At 30.9% G+C, this 17,483-nt stretch overlaps 3 protein-coding genes and 1 long non-coding RNA gene across 5 annotated transcripts; 2 read left to right on the forward strand and 2 right to left on the reverse strand.

Moving 5' to 3' along the window:
• Positions 1–1,746: 1,746 nt before the first annotated feature.
• Positions 1,747–8,336, forward strand: LOC122531380. The gene is made up of 2 exons (XM_043659245.1): positions 1,747–1,996; positions 7,375–8,336. The coding sequence occupies exons 1-2, from the start codon at positions 1,879–1,881 to the stop codon at positions 7,716–7,718; spliced, it is 462 nt and encodes a 153-aa protein (XP_043515180.1). The 5' UTR covers positions 1,747–1,878; the 3' UTR covers positions 7,719–8,336.
• LOC122531382 lies at positions 3,418–5,734 on the reverse strand. Its single transcript, XR_006307259.1, has 4 exons — positions 5,669–5,734; positions 5,518–5,573; positions 5,150–5,284; positions 3,418–3,727 (listed from the first exon to the last, which is right to left on the reverse strand). It is a non-coding gene; the product is annotated as an uncharacterized LOC122531382 (long non-coding RNA).
• Positions 8,337–8,829: 493 nt separating the features above from the next.
• LOC122531381 (myotrophin-like) lies at positions 8,830–10,469 on the forward strand. Its single transcript, XM_043659246.1, has 3 exons — positions 8,830–9,056; positions 9,330–9,440; positions 9,618–10,469. The coding sequence occupies exons 1-3, from the start codon at positions 8,988–8,990 to the stop codon at positions 9,792–9,794; spliced, it is 357 nt and encodes a 118-aa protein (XP_043515181.1). The 5' UTR covers positions 8,830–8,987; the 3' UTR covers positions 9,795–10,469.
• A 466-nt stretch (positions 10,470–10,935) lies between these two features.
• LOC122531369 (histone-lysine N-methyltransferase eggless) lies at positions 10,936–17,167 on the reverse strand. 2 transcript variants are annotated; one of them, XM_043659217.1, is made up of 14 exons: positions 15,554–17,167; positions 15,080–15,353; positions 14,860–14,989; positions 14,657–14,800; positions 14,198–14,562; positions 13,887–14,116; positions 13,390–13,798; positions 13,077–13,307; positions 12,639–12,983; positions 12,389–12,556; positions 12,020–12,328; positions 11,676–11,941; positions 11,281–11,608; positions 10,936–11,189 (listed from the first exon to the last, which is right to left on the reverse strand). In XM_043659217.1, the coding sequence occupies exons 2-14, from the start codon at positions 15,308–15,310 to the stop codon at positions 10,983–10,985; spliced, it is 3,363 nt and encodes a 1,120-aa protein (XP_043515152.1). In that variant the 5' UTR covers positions 15,311–15,353; positions 15,554–17,167; the 3' UTR covers positions 10,936–10,982. The 2 variants fall into 2 exon arrangements, with proteins under 2 accessions (XP_043515152.1, XP_043515153.1); XM_043659218.1 differs by having other exon boundaries at positions 15,559–15,597.
• Between the last annotated feature and the right edge of the window lie 316 nt (positions 17,168–17,483).

The raw sequence follows: 17,483 nt of genomic DNA on the forward strand, positions 1-17,483 counted from the left end.
TATATAAATCTGAACATGTTCAGACCTACCTGCAGAAGACACGATCTCCAACGCTTGAAATACCACGAACTTGTTCCGAGATCGGTGATTCAGAAGGTTACAGTCTCTTCACTCGGAAGAACGATGCCAGTGGGCAACTTTCCCTTTCTTCTTTACTTTCCTCGCGTGATGTTGCACGATTTTACTGCGCGATCATCCTGTTTGCCATTTCATCTTGTTAATTAAGCAGAGGGGGCCGATAAAATGTGACTGCGTGGTTATTAACGAATCTTCACTCGATAATGACCAGGCTCGTGATAACTGCGGAACGTCAAAAATACTATTAACCCCGTTTCTCTTAAGATCGTAACTTTTACAACACATTACGTAAATATTATTAACTGTAGAATACGTAGTAGTCTCGATTAGCTTCCTACTCGTTGGCTCAAATGGCCCGGAAGAGACTCTCTATGGCCCGTTATTGTTGTTTCCTTCTTACCGGTGGTATTCTCGAGAGAGCACCGCTTCTTTAATTGGCCGCACGAGATACACTTTAATGAAACAGCGAAAGTTAGTTGAGAAAAAGAACCGTAGCTTTAACGGGCACGAAGCAGCGCCGTCAAAATTTCTGCATCAACCCTACGAAACGTAGGATGCGCGCGTGCATCTTAATGGCTCGGCAATTACCGTCTAATAAGTATACGATACGCTTTTACAGGTTTTTGTAATGACCAGCTCGTGATGTGGTAAGCGATGTTTTGTGAAAGATTCGACTGTTTCAGCCTCCAAGAGAGCGCATCGCGCGTAGAAGAACAACGAAACCGGCGAACGAAAGGAGAACGGGGCTGACCCAGCCTCTTTTTTTTTTCCCCTCTCCCCGAGTACAATGACGATTTCGCGACACGTGACCCGTTCACGAACAAGTCGTTAGTCTCTTTTGTCCAACATTGTAAAATGCATTGATGCTCGCTGGACTGGAAATATAATACACTTAGTCACGAAATATTGAATTCATATAAACTTTTACTTCGATCCAGCCTAGTGCTGAAATTATGAGGAAAAACTTGGACGCTGGAGATATTCATTGAGCATTGATTAATACATTAGCTATCGACGATCTGTTGAAAGTACAATAGATTCTTTATCCTGGGATACGTTCGTTAAATTAATTAGATTCTTCGTACATCACATCGTTATTTCTTCATAATATTTATACCAGTGAAAGACTTAACTAATACACGACGTATCTTAGTTAGATCTTTATTCTCCTAAAGAGATATTAATCATACAAAACCACTAATTAACAGAGTACGAATACCTCGGCGAATACTCTCTATTAATTAATTAAATTAATTAAAGAATTTCTTGAAGATCGTCGCTAACTAACGATTAAAATAACTTGTAACAACAAAACCAAAAAAAAAAGAAAAAAGAAAAAAGAAGTAATGAGAGATTCCGTAAACTAAATAAATAACCCACTTTGTCGTATGTATCGCTTTCAAGTGGAATGCATTGGTCGTGAATTTGATTCGATTCCACATATTTTGATAGCGTGAAAGTGGAATATGTGTGTGTATCGTCATGCACATTTTATGTACCGATCAGGTGTGCATGCCCGTCCGTTGTCGAGGAACGAGGAGCTCACACGATCGAACATCGGAGGACGTGAACGATTCTTTGGTGACTGGTGATTCAAGAGGTGAGAGACCATAAATGTTTGGTGGGGACGACAGGACCCCGCCCCATGAACAGCTATAAAATGTCGACACGAGAATCGGGCCCAACCAGTCTTAATCAGAGTACACGAAGATCTTTTTTTTCCCTTTCCTCTTCAGAGGTACGCTGGGCCTGCTCTCTCCTCTCTCTTTCTCTTTCTCTGCCCGTGCAATCATCGAGATCATGAAGTTCGCCCCGATCTTGTTGCTTGTCGCAGCGATCGTTTTCGCCGCCGAAGAGAAGAAGGAGGAAGAACGTCCAAAAACGTTTAGAAGACTCATACCTGCTGACGTTCTTCGCGGTGAGTCTTTCTATCCTTTTTCTTTTCTTCGTTCTTTAAAATTTCCAACGTCTGAAATTTATTTTATTTGAGCATGAAATGATGAAATTCGTCATTTGAAATATTTCATTTTTTAGTCTAATATAAATTTTCCTCATGGATATAGAAATAAGAAGTAATATCGAGAGTTTAGGAAAGGTTGGATTTGATCATTAATTTGAACTAAGATTGTGAGATAGCTTTAAATTTCTAAGAATATTTAAACAAATCTTTTACTCTAAAATTATCAATACTATCCTTTTTTGAAATATAATAAAATATAGTTTAGAACTTAAAATACACCAAAACTATTGCATCTTTGTTGAATCAAATAATTACGATTAGTAAATTTCTTTCTTTCTTTTGTATATGCATTCAATCACGTTATCATATCAATGTTATTTTTACTTAAAAATTATATCAGAATGACCCGGTACGTATATATCATGAAATTAGAATGATTTCCAACTGAATCCACTTGGAAAATATCTAAAAAATACATTTCATCAATCAATATTAGAAAAATAAATTAACAGAAGAAATGATCGAAAATCATGTAAACATACATAACTACTTTGTTAATCGTTCAACGCTTTCTTTGCTTCGAATTGACAATTGTTCAACCTTGGAAAACCATTTTCAAAATTGAAAATGAAACGACCATTCCAACAAGTTTACAGAAATACATAAATCATAGTTGCATTTGACGATTCCTGCTCCCTCGACTTTTCACTTACAACCAAAAAACGTGGTCCTTGAGACCCTGCTGTTCTCACTCTAGCATTGTCGTTATTTTGTCCTCTCGCATTATTCACCATAGTATGATACGTTTCCAACAATAAAAAAAAAAGAAAAACAGAGATAGATATATCTTTCTCGTTTAAAAACTAAGAAGACAATTGCTCATGAAGAGAGACGTGTTCGTCGATTCGTAAATCCTGTCGCATAACAATTTAAACGAATAGAAGCGTACGCGAACAGAAGACTAGGAAACGGTGGCACCGCGTGAAAGTCTTCGTGGTACGAGGACTTGTTTCTTCTTCTACGATCGATCCCGCCAACCTGACTCATTTCGTTTTCTCGTTTCCACTTTATATGGAGTTCGGAAAAGTGTGATTTCAAGGTGAAACACCTTCTACGAAAACGAATCTCAATTCTAAAATTCTCTCGCTTGAGCAAAATGTCGTTTTTTTTGAATTCTGAAATCAATTTAGTATTAAATTGCTTCGTTTTGAAAATAAAGTTATTACTGTTGACAAAAACTTGTATAAATTAATCGCTACCTCCCACTTACCGTTTTAAAGTTTCCAGTTCGACCAAAAAAATTATAAAGTCAATTGTCCAAGTATGAAGGGCAAATTGTTGTTCTACGAAAGGGGAGACATTAGCAGCGTGTAACTAGGTGAACATAAGACATACACAATCACAATGACGACGTTTCAAGAACACAATGTTCGTGGAAATCAGTGTAGGAAGCAAGTTAGCAGCATTTATCGTATGGAAATCCTCCGTGAAGTTACGAGACTCGGCCATATATCGCCGATAATCATCAATGATGCAGAACTCAGTCCTTGGTTTTTCCTCAGTTGCCGATCCGTTCCAGTAATTTACAGTTAGATATCGTTGAAAATGATCTAAAAACAATCCGGAGATCGCGCCTTGTTGATTCACACACCGTTGGCCTGGTTACTCCGTATTTTTTCCGCTCCAGACCTGGATACCGATGAATAATCGAATTACTGACGAATCGCTGGCGGCAAAACGCCACCGAACATGGTGTCGTACATTTATGTATAATAGATTAAGGACATTCTATTTGTAGCCTGTCGAAATAAGGATAATGAGATTACGTAAAGTTGCGAAATTTTCGATCGAAAATAGGTTCATCGATTGCTCACGTCGTTTCACAATCGAACGAACACTTTACGCACGGCTGATTCACTGATACACGGGAATGACACAAGAGAACTGTACGAACGAAAATTTGTAATCTGCAAAAGGGACCAGAATTGTGAACTATAAATAATTACCCGAGATAGAAAATTTCTTTCACTAATACTATACTGCATAATGAATTTCCCAAATAGAGAAAGAATATATTAATACAATACTTTTCGGTGAACAAACTTTAGGAGCGTATTTACAAATTCGTGCAAATACCAAACGTCACTGTGCGCGTTAGATTAACTATATTGAGATATAAAGAGATAATGAACGATTGATAATAATAATAATAAAAAAAAAACAGAAGTAATGTCCATTTAGGCGCAGTTGCCACGTGTTCCCACGTGAAGCCAAGTTCCACAGTCACGAACATCGGTTCGGGTGTACCCGTTTTGAAACAGGATGATTACAGAAAGTAGGTTCTGGGTTGGGCCATCGGCGACGAGAGCGAGGCCCGAATGAAAATTTGTAAAGAAAGAAGCTGATGCTATACTTCGTTGTTCCCCCTTAGCTTCGAGACTTTCGTTACTCTCCAATTATTCCCGCGGCGTGCAATTCGCCAATCTGTGACCATCGACTAATTTTCTAAACAGGATATGCATCACTGACTAACCACACAACGAATAACGTGTCATTACGCGGGAATATCGCACGTTCATTGAAACGTGTGGCAGGCCATAGGTTTGTTAATTTGACAAGTAAATAGCAGGAGGTATAATTATCTCTACCTCAAGCTTCTATTTAATATTCTAGTAATAGTATTCTAGTAATAGTAATATTCTAATTAATATTCTAGTAATAGTAATATTCTAATTAATATTGCTGAAAGTAATAAGCGAGACGTGAGACTGTTATATTGTGAGCTTGAAGAAACGTGTTTGATTTTAAATAATTAGTAAATACAATAAAAAAAAAAACTGTCATTTCGAAATAAATTGATTAGAGATCTTAATATTAAGTGGTTCTCTGACTAAATATTTTAATGTAATACACATTGATCTTTTCGCGCATCTATTTCACTTAAATATAGCAGAGAACATCTTTATCTGTCCAATGAAAATTCTATTTCAATATCATGGATCACTGATGATCCACAAACCATGTAAAGCGTTAAACAGAGAAACGGAAGCGTGACTGACCGCGGTGAAAAAAAAAAAAAAACAAAGTGAGTAGACGTAATATTACACCTACAAGCATGAAAGTCGACTCTCTTGCAGGCAGGTGAATCTTAATGTCGGTGAAAGTCTAAAACTGTCCACTATAAATCATTCTTCACGCCGTTTTCTTAAGTGACTCGCTTCGGAAACGATGGAAACATCGATCTTTCTGTGAAAAATTACAAATTAATTTGTGTCCTGGTTTTGTGTTGTAACTACTTTCAGATAAATACACGTAACTCGACGATGATAATAAAAAATTGCGAGTCGAATCGGTTTAACGATCGTAATTGTTGCCTTTTATCAGATAACTGAAATCAGATTAAGGTTTCCTTCATCTTCGATGATTTCTACGTTATTAATAAAATTACACAGCGAACCATGGAATAAACTTCATCATACCTTTCTCCTTTCCAGAATTTTCTCAGTTGGCATATATAAACGGTATGCTCTTCAATCTATCAATTAGCGTAAATCACATTCGATAGAATTTTTTTTTATACCAAGTATGTTATATGTAGAAAGGAAAGTGAAACTGTTCACTTATACTTACTTTAGTTTCACAACAATTGTACAGTTTGCAATTGTACACGGAAATTCAAATTCATCATCGATGATTCATAGATTAAGTAAGATCTACATTAATTATTAGCAATCGAGTCGTTGAGATAGACTTATATTTTACTTACATGAAAATATTGCTTTGTTTTATGACTAGTTAATTAGTTAATTTTCTAAATAAATCTTCTAAATTTTCTAAATTAGTTAATTTTCTAAACAAAGACGAGAACTTTTCAACATCTGTATTTCATCGATATCACGTTTCATTGATTTCGGATTGAACATTCAATTTGGAATAAAAATTCTCGAATCATTTTCTTATAGTCCCGTAAGAACTGGTCCCATATACCATGACATTGTTAGCGTTGGCGTGAACGCCCATCGTTTTAAGCTTCCGACATGACGAAACTGGTATCGAGAAAACGGTAACAGACACGCCATTATTCAGATAAACAGAAAGTAACAAGCGACATTCTTCTCCTTTTTCATCTTTCTCACTATGTTCTGAAACTCATTTTCATATACAAATACGTTTATATTTTACCTTGTATTTTACCTGTAGCAGATAGTTAAACAACTTTTGAATTATTAGATCTTTACAATTACCCCAATCGTCCAGCTTATATGTTAAAGTTTTCATGTATTATGTTATCTTCCCAAGTGATAAAAACTTTTCTGTCAGATCATCTTCTAATTATTTCAAGCGACTCACTTCCATTGTTAAATTCAGGAAACTCTAAAATAAGAAAAAAGAAAAAGAAACGAAGTTTAGCAATCGTCTTACTGAGTTTACGATAATTACACAAGTGGTAACATAGTGTGACAGTGAAAGTGTTTCTCCTTGAAGTTTCTAGCCGAATCGTTACCAATGGAACTCCTTTGTTATCTAACAATAAGTACGACCCGTCGAAACACATTGTAATGGGATACTATGCATGAATGTGTCTATTCTTATGTTAAAAAATAACGATATCTTTTACATGTGTGCAAGTAATTAAATAATATATAGAATTGATGCAAAACTCACAACTGTATAAATGGTGATTCATATAGCATGAAATTTTACTTTTACATCATAATTGGTGAAAATGATTCATCCAGGATACATTTAAAATTTTGCTTGTTTTATAGAAAAATTTTGTTGAATACATAGTTTTCTTTTTTGTTTTTAAGGAATTATGTAACTAATTTAATATTTGAGTAGAAACTTCGTTTTTTATGAAAGTTTAATTTTTAATCGTTTCCTGTTTCTTGTTCAATAAAAAAATTTGATTTTAAAATCTGCAAGATGCCTGTTATTCCTGGTAAAAAGCAACATTAAGCGATAGGAACTCCTTTCTCTCTGCAAAAGAAAGGCTATTATGTGTTTTACTGTACTGTTTATAAGATTATCCCGTTACGTAATCTAGTGTTCTAATTAATGCAATATCAATCCGATATCTTTTTTACGTAATGTATTTTATATAATTTAAAATCCTGCATTATCCAGTGTATTATGATATCTGATTACTCGTACACTTATCTACAGTAACACTTAAATTAGAATAACTTAATTTCATGCGAAAATTTTATACGCATGTTATAATAATATTTCGGTGAGAATTATATTAAATTCAAAATTTTTTTCTTCTACTGCTGAAGATAGAAATTTTAAGATGCAAGCGTATATTTATACAGTCTTGTTTAATTTTTTTGTAGATTTCCCCGGTATGTGCTTCGCTTCAACAAGATGCGCCACAATCGAACCAACGAAATCCTGGGACCTGACACCATTCTGCGGTCGTTCTACTTGTGTGCCAGCTGATGATAATTCCGGTCGTCTTTTTGAACTCGTCGAGGACTGCGGACCGCTCCCAAAGGCTAATCCGAAATGCAAACTGTCAGACAAAACTAACAAGACCGCCCTGTTCCCTGACTGTTGTCCCATCTTCGAATGCGAGGAAGGAGCAAAACTCGAATATCCGGAAATTCCAACCTTGCCACCGCCCACGGAAATCGTAGAAACCGAGAAAACCCCGGAAGAGGCTCCAACGAAGGCTTAAACTCTAAATCGAAAGGAAGATATTAAAAAAAAAAGAAAAAAACAACAAAATATACAGACCATGACCTTTGCAAGCTAGATTAAACGGTTGATTAAAAAGTAAAAATCGTAGATCTGTTTATCGACAATGATTTCGATAACTGAAACAGATAAAAGTAAAGCATTCGAAAAAAAAAAACAATAATGCTTTTACACAAAACCCGCCGTTTCATCACAAAAAGGTCGTACACTGCAACATCCTGTTACTCTTCAACGCAACCTCAGCTTAATGTAAAACTAAAATTACCCACTGTATATAAATTCAGGACTTACTCGAGCAACTTGCTACAAAATTACAAAACACACATCACATAGATAAATTATACGTGTGTGTGTATGTGTGTAAGTAATATCTATATGAAAATATTAAGTCTCTTCAGTCTCCTAGTCCCGGAAACCGAGATTTAGATACTCCTCCTACATCCGTTTTGTTGCTCCATTTTGCAAACAGTAATCTTCACGTAGAAAATTAATTCTTTCTTTTTCTCTCTTCTTCCAAAAGTAGAAAGTTCTGCGTATGTAATGTAAAAACACGTGTGACTGTAATTATATGTGATTAAATTAATATCTATTTAATTCACTCTTATACGTGTGCTCTCTTTACCCTGTACTTTTCCTACAACAGCGAATAAATACAATACACTGGTCCTTTAAATCAATACAATTACAATTTTCGTTAAACTTTCCGACTGTGCAAGAAAAAAAGTGTTTTACCAAGTGCTATTGAAAACTTTTATTACTACCGAAGTTATATTCGAATTTCAATTGAAGAAATTAAAAATAAGTTATAATAAATAAAATTGAAGTTACATACGATAAATTACTACACCTACATTAAAAACAAAGAAGTAAAAGTTTTGAAATATCAAAGAATTTTGTTTTGGAGCACAATCGCTTGGAGAGAATCCGACGCATAGATGTAAATTGAAAGTTAAGCAATAGTTACTTATTTTTAATATTTTGTAGCCATAACATAAGAATCGGTTAATTAATTGAAAAGCACGTCGCAAGAAATCGTTATTTTATTATATCATCTTCGATGTTGGTACTATGGAAAATTTCATTTTATTGTAACACATGTTGGCAGCCTGGAAAAATTGTTCCAGCAAAATTCGCTGTTTAACCAAATTTAATGGACGTCAGTACGAACGTGAACTGATTAGAGTGAACGTGAATATTTGGGAAGTTGTGTGTGTCACATATAAAATTTCTCTAATAGCTTGCAACGAAAATGAGTGAGCTCGTATGGGGAATAAAAAATGGTGATTTGGAGCAAGTGCGGGATATTGTTGAGAACAAGGCAAATATACGAAACATTAAATCATCTTTTTCTTCTGTTGCTTCTTTGATTGCCGCTAATCGGAAACGTCATATGTAAAAAGATATTGCTTTTGGAATTTTAGTATTAAATTCATAGAATTCATTGTATGTAGCTCAGAACATACGAAAATATTCTTATCAACTGATTAAATCAACTGATTGTAAAAATCATTTATATTTCATTTTCACATTCATACTTGATCTTCTAGAAATGGACACATAATAAATTGTCTGAATGCATTTCTATTTGTAGAATATTGATGTTAATCAAATGATTGACGGAAGGACACCCCTGCATTATGCAGCTGATTATGGTCAAAGTGAAGTAGTTAGATACCTTTTGGAAAAGGGTGCAAATGCAAATGTAAGTATATTATAAATATTAAACAACAATATGAGAAACTCACAAACATAAAAATACTAGAAAAAATTTATGTCTTTTTTTTTTATTATGCATTATATATGATAATCTATTGGTTGTACTTTTTGATGTAAGAAATGAATTAGAGAATTAGAATCATGGAAATTTGTTCACTTACAGGCTACAGATAAACATGGAATAACAACATTATTAGCAGCAATTTGGGAAGGGCATACAAATTGCGTAAAATTACTGCTAGAAAAAGGAGCTAAACCAGATGGATTAACACCAGACGGAACAAGTTATTTAGATGCTGCTGAAAAAGATGAGATCAAACAATTGCTTAAATTTCACTAGCACAAAGCCAAACAAATCATAAAGCAATAATTTTGTTATTTTAGTATTTTAATGTTCCTCATAGGAGTATCACTATTGCTTTGTCTTAATTTTTTGCATATGACTAGGCTATCATATTTATACACTTTAAATTAAAAAAAAAAGATATAGGTACACAAATGTAGTTTTATAATAATATATTGCACATCTGGAGCATATAATCATGAACTCATATTCTTTTATATGGTTACTCTTAGAGATTTGAACTACATATAGTTTCAGCTTTAAAATAGTATATCATACAGATTATTTTGCAAACTAACAATAGAAATAAATTTATTTTTAAAGCATGTAACATTATATAGTAAAAGATATTTTGATACATTTGTAAGAAACAACATCATGTTTTAAATATTTGTTATTAATTTAGAAATGTTATAAATTTTTTTTATACATTTTTTTACAACTACCTATTAAAACAGCTTTATGTGATGAGAAGTTATAATATATATTGAAATGAATGCTTGAATTGAGATATACTACATAATTTAATTCAGTTTCGAGAATAATATATATAAATTATAGAAGAGAAAATTGAAAAGCTATCTTTATGGTACTAACTATCTAACATGTCTTAAGAAGTTTTAAAGGTGTATAATAATCAAAAATAATAAGCCAGTGCATCATTGTTATGTATATCGTTGTATTTTATTAAACCTACATTTATCATTTATTTATTACTCATTATCACTTACATTATTAACAGAAAAGACGTACACACATATTATTATTAAAAGACTTCTTATATAGCAAAATTTATTTATCAAATGTCAATTAAAAATATAGATTGTTATAATATATAGTTATAAAATATATATTTTTGCTAAAATCTTATTTTCTTCATATTTATATAAAGTGCATTATAACATTTTAGGTCAAAGTACTATATTTGTAAAATACAGTACAGTTGATTTTTAGATTTCCTATGTCTACTTTATTTTGTAAAGTAACTTGTAATGTTTTAATAAATATAATAAATACAGAAAATCATTAAATCAGTTTAAAAATAACTTTTAATAATAAGAAAAATATTTTATTGCATACATTTTATACAACTTGTAATTATAAACTATATTATATATTATGAAAAAAAAACCAAGTCTCGTTTATTAATAAAATTTTATTAATTTTATATAAATTATTCTCACATTATAAAAGTCGACCTCTACAATTAGATGCGCCACATTTACATATGATAACTTTACCTGGTATACTTCCAACATCGTAACTGTAATTCCATGTTAATTCCTGACCTGCTCTTATGTAATTTAAAGCAAAAAATGCTACCCATGGAAACCTTACATCGTGTGTGTCTACAAATACATTTTGTACAAAAACATTTGGATCACACGAATGCTGAAAAATTATATTAAAAATTAATAAAAATATCAAATTCTTTTTTAAGCATTTCGGTTATTTAAAGAGTTTCAATTAAAATTTATCTAACATTCAAGTAACGTCCGATATTTCCAGTTGTCTTAGCATCCATTATATAAACAGCTTCGTCTTCTCCAAAGAAATCTCTTACTGATTTAAATTTTGGTCTTTCTATTTGCGTTGGTTCCACTGTTGGATCAAATCTACTTGGTTCACGTCTACCACTTCTATTTTCTTCTTCATCACTTATAGTAATTGCATCTGGATCATTTGAACGGTTTTCGTTAGTGGAAGACTTTGTAATGTTTTCTGTGGTCTTAGTAGCACTTCCATCTTCGCTATTTTCTTCAGACCCATCTTGATTAACATCATCTCGTTTTCGTTTTCTTAATCTCTTTCTATGTCATTATATTTATTTTACTATAGACTATATTGTTTATTCGTAATTAATTCCTTTTTACTTACCTAATAGAAGAAGATTCTGTAGAATCTACATTGAAATTCACGTATTTGCTAATATTGAAATCTTCGTCCGAATCATTTGCATTTGTTTTTGAATTATCCTCATCATCACTTGTCATAGATTTCTTTTTATCTTCTGGAGTAGATAATGGCATTTCTGGTTCGAGAACATCACTTTCGTATCCTTCTTTAATACTTTCTACTACTTCTACGTAATCCAATTCTGCTAAATATTCATCTCCATAATTTTTACCACCTTCATTAGCTCCCTGGAAATAAGAGATAAAGTAATTAGTACCTTAAAATAATTTATACTATTTATGCTAGATCTTATTATAATTCTTTACCTGTTCTGTAAGTAATCTACCAGCATATATACAAATAAAAGATCCAAGAGGAATATCGTTTAAACATCGTATACCCCAGCCCCGAGGAGCTGTTTTGAATACTTGTAATTTTAACGTTAATGGATGTTGCACTACTCTATTCAAACAAGTTTTTACAGCACATTTACACCCAGAATTGCATTCATAAATTCCAGTAGTAACAGGCTCTGGTAAACGTTTATATACGTAACCGACAGATGTATTTGGCACTCTTCCTCCGAGAGTGGCACCTTGTATTGTTAATTGCCAACATTGACATTTTGTTTTATCCTATAAAGTAATTTAGTTAAATATTTTATAATTTAAATTGCTATAAAAAAAAAAGTATACTTGGCAATCGTCTTCACAATCACAGCTGCACAAGAAATTTGGATCTAAATTAAGATTAACTCCTTCTGTTGGTTCTCTTTGAGTGCTATATCTAATGGTATCTGGTTGTGTGTGGTCTAATTCATTAACACACGGTATCGGTACATTTTCTACACCATAACTGAGATCCTTCAAATTGAAAAAAGAACAATTGAATTATAGAATTTTAATTGAGTATTAATTACTTCAATAATTTTAAGATTTTATTTACCTTTATATTAATAAAGCATTTATCCAAAACAAATTCTGCTAGACAATGCACCCAGTAATCAAAGTCAAATAGATCAACTGACATCGGACTACCTGTTTTACGAAGATACTGATGTAATTCTTCCATATTTCGTAATCTAACACCACACGGAGCTTGATATAATGTAATTTTTTTGCCTTTTGGGTATTTACAAAGTTGTCTATTCCAACCACAGAGTAATGGTATTGAAAGAGGTGAATAACCTCGTAAGTCATCAGGTGTAAAAGATATTCCCTGAACGCATTGAGGGCCGCAATTATGTGGAACAAATTTCTTTGTTTGAATCTTGTTCTGTGTTTGATAGTACTAAAATAAAGTAATAATATATATTTCTGAATCTTATCTATATATCTCCTTTTTCCTTATGGAAATTATAATTACTTTTTTCAATACACTTACAACTATACTGTGAGAAGGTTTTGTTTCTGTCGTAGGATTATAGAGACTTGAATCCACAATATTTTGCTTTTTACTCGTACTTTTTCTAGCAACAGCACGTGATTGTTGCGGTACATTTGATAATGCATTTGTACTTTCATTTACTGTATTCTGTTCTTTTTCTAATTGAGAAAGTCTTTCTTCCTCAGATTCCAGATTAGATGTATATTCCACATAAGGTAAATTGTTTTTCTGTAATATTACATTACAAGTTTCACATTAGATAATTATATTCTGCACATAAAAAGTAGAACGAGTGAAATACTTCATGTACATTAGAGATAGCAGGCAGTCGATGTCGACTAGGCGTATTAACAGATGCATGATGTCCTTGTTGTCTGGCATTAGCTTTTAAAAGTTCGAGATATAAAGGTCCTAATCTAGCAGAACCTCTGTAGATCCATTCTGTTCTTCCATCAGCATCAAAATGCATTTGTACTAAACTTGCATCAACTTGAACTACTCTTGCAATCCACCATTTACCATTCCATTCCGTTTTTACTACTTGTCCTGTTTGTAGTTTTACCATTGGTCTTTCGGGATATGTTTCAATATATTTTTTAACAAAATCACGAGATTCATTAGGTATATCTTCCCAAACTTTATTAGAAAATTCGGCAACTAAATAAATATCTTTGTGCTCAACATATTGGGCATATCCATCATCAAAAAATATTAAATACCTAAGAAAATAATAGATTTGATATTACTCTATTCACCTATTATTTATATATTATTAATATATTTAAAATATCATCTATTTCAATATACCTATACTTATTCGTGGCTTTTGGCTGTTCAGCTATAACTCCACTATAAAGATTACTAGATGAAACATCTTTAAATACTGCAACTACTCGCGTACTAACTGGAATTATTACTTGACTAATTACAGCAGCTGCAATTTGCTTGCCAGAAACAGATTTAACAACAGAATTATATCTCTTTTGTAATAATCTTACACGACAATGCAAGGGAGTTTTAGAAAGTACATTTTGTACCTATGAACAGCAAATAAAATTTTGAGCAAATTAAATACAAAACTATTTGAATGAAGTTCAAGTGAAAATATATTTACAAACCTTTCCTTTAATCCATGGCATAAGTGGATGCTTCATAATATATACAATGCTATCAACTTCTATTTGCGCTCTTACTATTGGACCAATTGGGGGTAAATCCAGAACCACAATTTGTTTATTATCTTGTTCAATTGGTAAAACTTCTGGTTGATTATCTTGTAAAACTGAAGAAGGAAGAACTCTTACTTGGGTAACTTTTTTTGTTGCTACTAATGGATAAAGATTGTTATCCATGTATCCATCATCAATTTGAAGTTCTTGCAGCATTTCAATTTGTGGTCTGAATTCGTCATATAAACTATTACGTAATATATCCATATTACGCATCAAATTTTTGACTTTTTTTTCCAGAATTTCATTTTGTTCTGTTTAAAAAAATTATCTGATTTAATACAACCATATATGAAATATCATACATACAAATATATATAAAATATTCTTTATAAAATAATGATATACCATCTATTTTATTCCATTGATCTTTTAGTATGTTATGAGCTTGTTTAATTTGATAATCAACGTCATACTTCTTAACAATATTGTTCAATGTACTGTCCAACATTTCATCTACATCCAAAAGCATTTCTGCAGGTAAATATTTTTCTAAAACACAAATATCACATTAATATCTTAAATATACTTAATTGATTATAATATCTTACCCTCATCACATGTATCTTTTTTTTTCTCATCATCTGAATCATCACTATCAGAAATTTCTACTTCCATTGTATGGTCTGGAAATTCACAGTTCAACAATGGCTTATGATCCACAAAAGCTGTGACCAATTGCTAAATTAATTAATAAAATTAATATCATGGTACAAATAAATTTGTTGACAATAATATATCAATTAATAACAATTATTTTAAAAATCAAACCTTCTGGTGTTCTAAAGCAGCATTAAAACACTTTGTACATATCATTCGCTTTTTCTTTTTCTCTGTATTTACTCCATAAAAAGCACATGCAAAAGAAGGTGCTAATTTCATATCTACTCCAGAAGAACATTGAAAATTTATACAATTAGTATTGCCAATTTTGGAACTTCTATTTCTTTTTGTATTATCCTTTGATACTTCATCATCCGAAACAAGTTCAATGATTTCCATTTTGTGTAATTAATTTCTTTAAAGAAAGAAAGATTTTACTTATCTAGAAATAAGCGTAAAAATATATAAAAACAAATATATAGATCAGGTAACTAAATTAAAATAAATATTAAGAATGTAAAACTAAAAATGTAAAAAAAGTGTAATGTCTACCAAAGTAACAATTTTTACAACTAATAACAGATGAAAGCAGTTTTTTAAATGAATTATTTAATGAAATAATATTATGAAATGTGTTTTTACCCAACTGTTTCCAATTCTCGATTCATATAAAAATACTTAAATATTTCATATTAATGTCTCACACTTGATTCTTTTTACATTTATACACATCACGAGTAATTAAAAAAATCTAAATAATAATAATAAATAGAATATCCTTTATTAGTTTATTTACACCAGCACGACACAACAACCGATCGAATAGTATCAAAATAGTGTCGTTTAGGTTAAAATAGTGTCAAAATGAATAAGGCGGGAAATATTCATAATTTCAAACGGAAGAAAAATTGACAAAACTCATGACATACAATTTTGAAATATTAATATTATAATTAAAAGATTAAAAGATTAAAATATCTTATATCACACAATTGAAATTTAGTACATACTAAATAACACAATTAACAAATCCATTTATTGTTGTACAAAATGAATAGAAACATTAAAAATGCATATGTCTTGAATATCTCTTTTATTTTTATTTTATCATATTCAATCAATATGTATTGTATCTACCTAGCCATTAGTATATTTAAAAATCACAGTCTTAGTTGAAGAATTGACAGCAGAAAATACTATCTGTATCCTATCCATAATAGCAAATGTTTACAATGTACATAGTTTGCTCCTGCATACATACACATAGTATGTACCCTAAATGAATAATTATGTATATGTGTTATGTACAATAAATTGAATTATGTTGATCTACACTTTCACTGTTGTGCGTAATTGTAGTATTTTTGCCCATTTTCCACCAATAAAGAATTTTGTTGCTTATACATAATTGCACTCTCAATCATAAATTTCAAAAATTCAGCTAAAATAAAAAATAATTATTAAACTTTTTGGTATTGCACGACATTTTTGTGAGAATTATTATGTACATTTAAATTGGTGGATTTAAAATGATTAAAATAATTTTCAATCATTAGATTTTGGTATTCTTGATTTAAAAATTCACATAAAATATACATAACATCATAATGTACAAGGATAAAAGCATGCATTCATAAATATCATAATTTATACGGAAATCAAATATATAAGGAAGACCCAAACAACATTACTGTTATATACAAAATTGCCTAAAAAACTTAGAAAAAAATTGAAACATTATTTGGCAGAAAATATTTTTTGTATAAATCAATTACTGCTTTAAAATATCCTTGCAAATAGATGTAAAGAGTAATCTCTTTATTACTAATCGATAGCGATATATTTAAATTATATAATATAGTAGATACTTTTATATGTACCTAATATATTAACAAGTATTCAAAAATTTTAGCAATGATTTATAATGAAATATATCACTTATGTTAATAAAAAATTGCAAGTTGAATGATCTTCAAAGAATTATCAAGATACATCATGATATTAGTGATATATATCCATTATAAATCTAATTGCAAGTGCAAATGTACAAGGTTTCTGCTTTAATTGATAAAATATCTAAAAATAAAATTTAAAAATGATAAAACTTAATAAATTATTCAATGGAAATTGGGCATTACATAATATTGATAGGCTATTCTGATTTGACTAACTCTAATGAATTAATTTATTTATATAATTTGAATATGCATAAACTTCTTTACAATTTGATTTAAACTAATATGAAAACATATTCTCAATTCTTCTTTCAATATATTATTTGAATGTACAGTTAATATATATATACATTTCTACAAAAGACTTTATAATAAACATACAGCATCAATAAATGTTTCAAGAACTAAAAATAGTTATCTCAAATAGAATAGCCTGTATAATGTATACTTTAGAAATCTCTAAATAGTATATATCATATATTTACATTAAATTTCATTATTTACAGAAACATAAAAGTATTATTTAATAAATATAAACCAATTCGTAATTTAAAGCGGAATATTCAAATAAAAATTAAATTGACATGAAGTACAATGTTTCGTAATTTAAAATACAC

Source organism: Frieseomelitta varia, unplaced genomic scaffold, assembly GCF_011392965.1.
Source record: "Frieseomelitta varia isolate USP_RPSP 00005682 unplaced genomic scaffold, Fvar_1.2 scaffold_396, whole genome shotgun sequence".
Taxonomy (NCBI): domain Eukaryota; kingdom Metazoa; phylum Arthropoda; class Insecta; order Hymenoptera; family Apidae; genus Frieseomelitta; species Frieseomelitta varia.